The 9,019-nt window shown below is 34.0% G+C and overlaps 1 protein-coding gene across 2 annotated transcripts; it reads right to left on the bottom strand.

Annotated features, from left to right (window-relative positions):
- Window positions 1-335: 335 nt before the first annotated feature.
- Window positions 336-6,496, bottom strand: LOC111709023 (transcription factor AP-2-epsilon). Of its 2 annotated transcripts, XM_023482590.1 has the most exons (9): window positions 6,149-6,496; window positions 5,688-5,743; window positions 4,276-4,434; window positions 3,221-3,313; window positions 2,560-2,617; window positions 1,771-1,966; window positions 919-1,170; window positions 671-842; window positions 336-542 (listed from the first exon to the last, which is right to left on the bottom strand). In XM_023482590.1, the coding sequence occupies exons 2-9, from the start codon at window positions 5,730-5,732 to the stop codon at window positions 399-401; spliced, it is 1,119 nt and encodes a 372-aa protein (XP_023338358.1). In that variant the 5' UTR covers window positions 5,733-5,743; window positions 6,149-6,496; the 3' UTR covers window positions 336-398. The 2 variants fall into 2 exon arrangements, with proteins under 2 accessions (XP_023338358.1, XP_023338360.1); XM_023482592.1 differs by lacking the exon at window positions 6,149-6,496 and having other exon boundaries at window positions 449-542; window positions 714-842; window positions 5,688-5,829.
- Between the last annotated feature and the right edge of the window lie 2,523 nt (window positions 6,497-9,019).

Below are 9,019 nucleotides of genomic sequence, written 5' to 3'. Positions count from 1 at the left end.
TAATAAACTCTTTTTCTTCTAAAATGTCTTTTTTGATGAAAATTTGTGTTGGAGGGTTGCTTTTACTCAAGGAGTAAGAAATAGAAGGGAGATGGATCTGACGCGGCTCGCCCTACCATATGATTATACATGCTTTGCAGACGAGTACTCCATTTGTATAAAAATATTCAGAATAGGTTATTGTATACGCGGTAATTGTACATCAGAAAAATATTTCTTATTCAAATGAAGTACCGTCTGCAAAGCATGTATAATCACATGGTAGGGCGGACCGCGTCAGTTGTATCTCCCTTCTATTCCATACTCCTTGCTTTTACTAGATTAAAATTCGTGAATAATCACTAATAAGTATGTATTTACAACAGCAATAATGTTACAGTTAAATATCATTTTAATTATTATTTTTTATTGAATGATAGAGAATTTAAAGGTTTATTCATCTGTTTGGGTTGAAGGGTAGAATGCGACGGTATCTGTGACTTATCAAATCCAGGTCCAGAGTAAGATCTTTCAGTTTCTTTGATACTCTCATTTAAACAATTCTAAATAGTTCAAGATTAAAATAGTTAAAAATCGTCTTCCTCACCAAGAAATAAATCCAGCCAGGGGTAATGTAAATCCACAAAATACTATCATTTTCTAGTCTTGGATCTTAAAATTGTTCTCCTACCTGAATGGCTGTCATTGCTGCAAGTATTGCTGGAGAACCGAACCCGTGTGTAATCATGGAGAAATGGGTTAGATGTCTCTGTATACTAGGATCTAGGATAGGTTGGGGTCTGGTGTTGCAGAGAGGAGATCTATCCTGGTTCAACAGGTCCATCAACTCCTTGCAGATGTATCTAAAGATAAAAACCATAACAATATTTTTCAGAAAACATTATATTCTAAATAAATGTTTTTCTTCAAATATCTTACTTTGCTGCAATAACTAAATCTTTTCTTCTGTATGGATCAGAGCTACGGCTAGAGAGATACTCCGCAACCTGCCGGGCTGGGAACTCTGTCTCACACACGTACCCGAAGTCCCTGGCCAGGTGGATCGCCTCCCCCTCCACCAGGGATGTCAGCAGGGTCACGTTACAAGCCTTCCTTCTGCCAGCAGGAAGGTTTAATCCTAATCTGTCCAGCTTGTCTCTCAACAGTTTTCCCCCATTCTTAGACTTGGCTCTAAAATTGTGATATTTTTAGAAAACAGTATGGATAATTTAAAAGTTATTCAATCTAAAACAATCTTTTTTCGTGCGGCGGTTCCTTTTTAAATATTTAGTTTGAAATGCTGCTTGAAGTACACTTGGATGAAAACCGGTTTTAAATACAGCCTCCATTTTGTTTAAATTTCGTGCATCGATCACGTTGTATCTATATATGCTTTGCTTGTCTGGGTCTTTTTTTGGGGTTTGTCTGTTTGTTTGTATTCAATAAACGTCAAAACGGCTGAACCGATCGGGGCCAAATTCTTTTGTGGGACCTCGCGTGACCCCAGGGAAGGTTTATGGATGATCGAATTTTCAAAAATTTGCCGTCTAACAAAACTTTTTTTTTACAATGTATACAAAAAGAACTTGTTCACAATTAAAATAGTTTTAATGTAAAAAAGAATAACAATTAAGTAGCTTTAAATAAAGTTTTTATTAAACACACATTTCATAAATTCAAATCACGAATAACGTTTTACTTTTACAGAAGAAAATATAAGGCGACATCTCATGGTAGAAAGCATTGCTATACTTGAAAAATTTGAAATTTAGATTCAATTTTAAAACTTACCGTCGGAGAACTCCTCCCAGCAGGGACGCATTGAGACACTCCGGAGGAGAGAGTCTTCTCTGAACCTCAGCTATGGTGACCTTGTACTTAGAGGTTGAGGAGAGGAGGGAGAGCCTACCCGGAACACTGCAGAAAATATCGTTGTTGGAGGGTCGGAGAAGTTCATATTTCTGATTCCAATCCCTTGAACGGAATCCTAGAATCAATGCACTTAAATTCAAAAATGATGATTTCCCAATTTACATTTTCTAAAATGTTTTTTTTTGTCTTAAACTTTAAGGAAATCTCTGTTTGATAGGACAGAGTACCATTATCTTGCAAAAATATGCTACGGGAAAAGTGCCGCTAGGAAAAATATCGTTGACCATCGTAAATTGTCTTTTGAGAAAATGGAAATGACCCTGGAAAAATATATAATCATGCTTTTTATGTTAGATCGCTTTTCTTGACTGATAATGTTCCCAGCAAACAAACGTCGATTTTAACTCGACTTTTCTAAAGAATTAAAATCGTAATTTATTGTGTCATAGTCGACATTTCTTCTAGTTTTTAAACCACTTTTTGACGTGATTTTTAACTACTTTTCGACGATATTTTTATACCAATATTTAAGGCCGAAAGAAATAGTCTTTTAGACCAAAACTACTCCGTTCCATAAAATTTTAGTCCGTTTCCAATGTCTTCATTATTATTTATTGGTTTTTACAAATTATGATTCCACTATTCGTGATAAGGATGCTTGATCATTGTAAAATAAACTTCCTGGTTAATAAGCTTTAAAGTAGGTACCAAGTTCTTTTTTGATTGAGAATGGCACATCCATGAAGTTTGAATCCATTCCAGAAATCTAAAAAAAGTCGATTGAATATCTGTCATTATACAGGGTTACCCACAAAAGTTGAAACTGTAAAGACGACCCGAAAATTTTTAAATATGGTGATTTATTTATTGATTTAACAAAGTAATAAGTAAGTTAACAGTTGCAGGGAATCATGAATATAAGGAAACAGACAATATTTATTTCGTAAATTCGTCTCTGAAGTCTCACCTTTGTGGGTAACCTTGTATTTAACAAAGATGAACAATATTCTGTTCTTTATTCCTAGATTTCCTTGTACAAGCTTATCTATGTAAAATATGCACTGTAATACTGTATACCTGTAGTTGCTCGTTGTACGGTCTGATTTCAGTATCCTGACTGTACAGATCCAACATGTACTGTACTGTATACCTGTAGTTGCTCGTTGTACGGTCTGATTTCAGCATCCTGACTGTACGGATCCAACATGTACTGTACTGTATACCTGTAGTTGCTCGTTGTACGGTCTGATTTCAGTATCCTGCCTGTATGGATCCAACATGTACTGTACTGTATACCTGTAGTTGCTCGTTGTACGGACTGATCTCAGTATCCTGTCTGTACAGATCCAACATGTACAGTACTGTATACCTGTAGTTGCTCGTTGTACGGACTGATCTCAGTATCCTGCCTGTAAGGATCTCGTCTCATCTCATATCCAAAACTTCCATGAGAATTCCCTCCCTATACAAGAATCAATATTTATTTTCGAGTCAAAAAAAGTTTAAAATAATCTTGTTCTCAGAGCGTTAAAGTGAATTTTATGACACGTTTTTACTCCATAGATTATCGAATGTTTTTTATGTCAAAGAACCGGGTCCATAAATCAGAGAAAAGTGTGTGATAAACTCTAGAATAGACAACTAAAAATATGAAGGACGGAAATTAGTTTCTGGGTTGGATCTCGGGAGGAGAGAGTTGCACAAAATTGATGATGCAAAGATGTGAGAGTGAGATTGCTTTGTTGCGCAGAAATCTCAGAAAACATTTCTGAAAATTGTTTCAAAATATTCTTAAACTAGTTAAAGGGCCTGGCGTTGCCCGTGGAAAAGCAAATTTTAATTTTTTTAAAAATAGATTTTTGAAGAAAAAATTTTAGATTTTTGAAGGAAAAAAATTGTAGCCCATGTTACTCCCAGGGCAGCCATGGGTTCCCTCAAAAAATTCAGCCCATTCTGTCCAGCCGTTTGGCCGGCTATATCTAAAATATATGTAAATATCAAATATATATATTAGTCTTATAGGGCGCTTCGTGCCCAAATTCTAAACTAATTGTGAACATGTTCTCTTTGTGTACATCGTAAAACAAAACAAAAATAATTCGCGGATTTTCACAAAACATTTCGTGGATTTTCAAAAATTTAATGAAGATCGAATTTTGATGGAGACAAATATTTGAAATTTTGATCATTCATAAACCTTCCACGTGGGCACGTGATGTCCCACAAAAAATTTGGGCCCGATCGGTTCAGCCGTTTTGACGTTTATTGGATACAAACAAACAGACAAACAGACAGACACCCAGACAGACAATCCAAATTTATATATAGATGCAGTTCAGTTTCTTGAACATGGTTCCATTTCTGTAACATCCTTTGTGGGTAACCCTGTATCAGACTTTAAGATTCTTGATCTGTTCCTTTTACCTGGTGAAAATGGATATTGGAGTATGGTTCGGGTTGATGATTAAACATCTCTGCTCCTCCCTGGGAGAAGGGTGGAGGAAAGTATGGAGGTTGAAACTCTCTTGATCCTCCGGGGATCCCTCCTAACCCTCCCAATCCTGACGATCCACTCAGACGATCCTGAAATACTGAATTTAAAGAAATGTTTACTAAAAACTTTGCTTCGCTTTGCTCCATCTTTAATTTGTAACTCTATCTGTGAGCATCTTCCCTGTGTACAATATAAAACTTCTCTGGGGTCATGTAAGGTCCCACACAAAATTTGGGTCCGATCGGTTTAGCCGTTTTGATGTTTATTGGTTACAAATAATTTTATAAATTTAAAAGTTTCTGTTTGTTTAATAAAGTCTTTGAGAAGAAGAAGGTTACAGACAGACAGACAAGCAAAGTATATATAGATAGATGGTAGCAATTAATTAACCCTTAATCTTTTTAAATCATTATTTGCATTTGTAAACATAAGTATGAACATTTGTATTTTTTACGATTTCAAAAAACATGTTATGTACTCTGTACATGAACAAACCTATTATATCTTTATTTATGTACACGGCTTCCGGTTTTTTACCACGGTAGTTTATGGTTTAGGATCCTACCGAGGCTTGGAGGCCTGTATATGCCTAAGGCAGTCATAACTAGGCACTATAAGCTGCTTTTATCTCCAACTCTGAATGGAAAGACTCATATCATGTTTGTTAACGGGGTAGTTTGCAACCTTTTATATACAATTCTATCTCAAAAGACCGGGGTTTCTAGGAAAACAAATATATTTAGTTCAGGGATCAGGGGCGTTAGTTATGGCCCGCTCGACTTTGAAGTGTTGCAACATCTTGGCCTCATGGTTTTACCTTCATAATTCACTTCTACTTTTTGTAGCCCTAAACATGAACATTTGAGAACTACAACAACCATGTTTCTATAGCCTCAGTTTGAGAAATTGGAAAAAATGCGGATAAAGGTTTTGAGACAGAGCGTTGTGCATTTGTTTCTGGGAAGAACTTTTTAAAACTTTTTTTATACATTAATAAAGATTTCAATGAAAATTATATTTTGTTGAAAAATTCAAAGTTCAAATATTAAAAAAATGTTATGAAAAACCTATAGATATACACATTTAACTATCATGGCCGCACACTACCAAAACCACCCCGCCCCCCCTCCTTCCCCCCGGTCAAATATCATTTCAAACTCAATGTAGAGTGGAGTGAATTTGGTAAAAAGTTAAAATTTGATCCAACATGTACTGTACTGTATACCTGTAGTTGCTCGTTGTACGGACTGATCTCAGTATCCTGTCTGTACAGATCCAACATGTACAGTACTGTTAAATGAGTTGAGGGTATATTTACGCCGTAAAAAGGTCTTTTCTATACCTGGTGATATCGATTTCCGAAAGCCCACATTGCCGAGCTATCCATCTAGAAATATCCTGCAGAAAAAAGTTTTATATTTTGATAATTTTTAATTACAAAAATTCGATTGCATTTCATGAAATCAATTAATCTAAACTTTATTTTTCTTTTGGTTTTAAACTAAAAAGATAAAAATTTGAACAGTAAATCCTTCTTAACTTGTACAATTTTCTTTATTAAACTAAACATTAGTTATAAAGTATAATTAGTTTGATAATAAATGTTTATACTTTTAATAAGCCTTTGCTTTATGAAACGCCAGAACCGAATAGGTTAGAAAATATTTTTTGGTTTTTTTTTCGGCTGTGTCCGAGGATTTTCATTAAACTAAATAAATTTAAACATATATTACAACGTATTTGGTAAATAATTTTTAATGTGGCGCGAAATGCCCTGAATTGTTTAAAGTTTGTTTACTCCACCTCTTCCTCCTGTACTCTTCACACTGCACACTAATATCTTTAAGAGGCCAAGACGTTGCTAGAGGCTGCTCAAGCTGGCCTCCGGCCTTTCTTACCCTAGAGCCAGGTTAAACAGCCTCTTGGGTGACCGTTTACCTTGAGGCTGGAGGATTCCCCTCCTTGAGGCCGGGATATCCCACCAATACCTGGCCTCGAGGACAGATATACAGCGCTAGAGGCCGGATAGAGGATCCAATAGGAGGCCAGAGACTAGCTGGGGGCTAGGGTGAGGTTTGCTAGAGGCTGTTCGGTCAATAGAGAGGACAACCTCGGGGTATACTCACATACTTGCATTTTTGCACTGTAATACATCAATATAGTATTCTCTTATCCATATTCTCAAATATTTTCTATAGTTAAAAAAATAATTCTAAAAATTATATTGATGCATCAAAAAAATCTGTTTAATAGCTTAATTTTTTTTTTTCATTAATGCTCCCAATATTTTCAAACAAAATCTTATTGATTAAAAAAGTTATCTAAAATTTAAAAGATTAATGGGTTAATAAATTATTCTAGTGTAACTTAAAAAGATTGTTTTCATTATTACTCTCCTATACATATTCTCAAATATGAAGTTATCTAAAAATTTGAAATAAAAAAATAATTTTCTTAATTAAATTTCCTTTAGACTTCATTTCAGCTAGCTATGACATAAAGAGGATGAAAAAAGAGTGCGTTTATATGTTTATTCTGAGATGATAAATTTCTAAGGAATCAGGGAAAATATTAATTCATATCTCATTATTAGTATGATTTTTAGACACCATTAAAAACCAGAACTGAAAATTTTATTGATAAAACTAAATGAAAAAAGCGAATCTTAAAGAATGTTTTAAATATTTTTGCTGTAAGACTAGATTTGTTCACAATAAAATTGTCAATTATGATAAAAAAAAGCCAAGCTCTATAGAAAAAGAAATACATTTCATCAAATTCAAATAGTTAAGGTTATAAAGCATTAGGTTTTAAAGAACCTGTCAAATCATTCGTTGGGATGTTTAGAAAGATGAAAATTTCCCTGTATGATAATTGAAGGACTGCAGTNTATTTGCAATCATCCAGAACAAAAAGTTTTATCAAAAATTAAACTTAAAAAGTTTTATAGAAGTTTTTAAAAATATGCAAAAAAATCATTTCTGACACCCCTAGGCTTTGTACGCCAATATAATTCACCAAAACCATACTGTAGTCCTTCAATTATCATACAGGGAAATTTTCATCTTTCTAAACATCCCAACGAATGATTTGACAGGTTCTTTCATTATCATTATTTATTCTTTATCTTTTAGATTAAAAGTGTATAAAAAGAACATAAATGATGTTGAAATATTGACAGGCCTTTTATTTTACCTCACAAATCAACTGGAACTTTATTTGTAGCTATTGGACTATTATTGTTGACTGTGGGAGGGATAAATACACGTGTGTAAGGAAGAATGAAGTGTTTATCTGAGTAAGGAGATCGAGAACATGATATCTCACTCTCAATATACCAAGTCTCACTTCTCCACCCTTGATATCAACCACTCAACACCCGGGACTAACAAGGGCGAGATGCAGTCGGTTTCTTCAATATATATTCAATCCCGCTTTAGCCTATGATTCAACAATCTTTAAACTTTAAGAGTTGTCTGATTTTACTTTTTGATACAAAAAGCATTCTCCGAAATAAAAAGAGAAAAACATATACTTAATATGCCAAATTGTGATAGAAAGTGATCGCTTGCTGGGAAAGGGACCAAACCAATAACTCGCTGTAGTGAAACTAGAGAAAGTTCGTTTTAATACATTTTACAGCCACGTTTTAAAATATATCTAGTCGTACGGTTAAACCCTAAATAATTCAGACATAGAAAGAATTCATCAAATGTCGCATTCTTCAAGTTTCGATAATGGAATGTTGCAGATACTTGGTTTTTTAATTAAATGATTATCATGGAGCTCTTTAAAACTGTTCCCGCTTATTCATGGCTAATTATATATTTTCGCAAATACTGAGATTTACGTAAAATAGTAAAAAACCCGATATAAATTGTCAAAACGACATTTGAAAAATTCTTTAGTGTATGGCTCATTAAGGGTTTAACTGTACAAAAACTAAATATTTCACTGCAAGTAAGGTTTCATGAAACAAATACATCAGTTACTAAAGTGAGTAGTAAGGTTTCATGAAACTTATACATCAGTTAGTAAAGTGAGTAGTAAGGTTTTATGAAACTAATACATCAGTTAGTAAAGTGAGTAGTAAGGTTTCATGAAGCTAATACATCAGTTATTAAAGTGAGTAGTAAGGTTTTATGAAACGAATACATCAGTTATTAAAGTGAGTAGTAAGGTTTCATGAAACTAATACATCAGTTGGTAAAGTGAGAAGTGAGGTTTCATGAAGCTAATATATAAGTTAGTAAGTGAGTAGTAAGCTTTTATGAAACGAATACATCAGTTAGTAAAGTGAGTAGTAAGGTTTTATGAAGCGAATACATCAGTTAGTAAAGTGAGCAGTAAGGTTTCATGAAACTAATACATCAGTTAGTAAAGTGAGTAGTACGGTTTCATGAAACTAATACATCAGTTATTAAAGTGAGTAGTAAGGTTTTATGAAGCTAATACATCAGTTAGTAAAGTGAGTAGTAAGGTTTCATGAAGCTAATACATCAGTTAGTAAAGTGAGTAGTGATGCTTTATGAAGCGAATACATCAGTTAGTAAAGTGAGCAGTAAGGTTTTATGAAGCCATTACATCAATTAGTAAAGGGAGTAGTAAGGTTTTATGAAACGAAAACACCAGTTAGCAAAGTGGGTAGTAAGGTTTTATGAAGCGAATATATAA

This window comes from Eurytemora carolleeae, unplaced genomic scaffold (genome assembly GCF_000591075.1).
Source record: "Eurytemora carolleeae unplaced genomic scaffold, Eaff_2.0 scaffold751, whole genome shotgun sequence".
NCBI lineage: Eukaryota > Metazoa > Arthropoda > Copepoda > Calanoida > Temoridae > Eurytemora > Eurytemora carolleeae.
This window is presented reverse-complemented; position numbering and strand designations above follow the sequence as displayed.

Bases quoted from the DNA above. Each gene is read 5' to 3' on its own strand.
- LOC111709023 (XM_023482590.1), bottom strand. From the start codon at position 5,732: ATGGATAGCTCGGCAATGTGGGCTTTCGGAAATCGATATCACCAG. The intron at 4,435-5,687 runs GTATAGAAAAGA...TCAGTATTTCAG, and splicing joins TCGGAAATCGATATCACCAG to GATCGTCTGAGTGGATCGTC. The intron at 843-918 runs GTAAGATATTTG...TTTTATCTTTAG, and splicing joins GATTTAGTTATTGCAGCAAA to ATACATCTGCAAGGAGTTGA.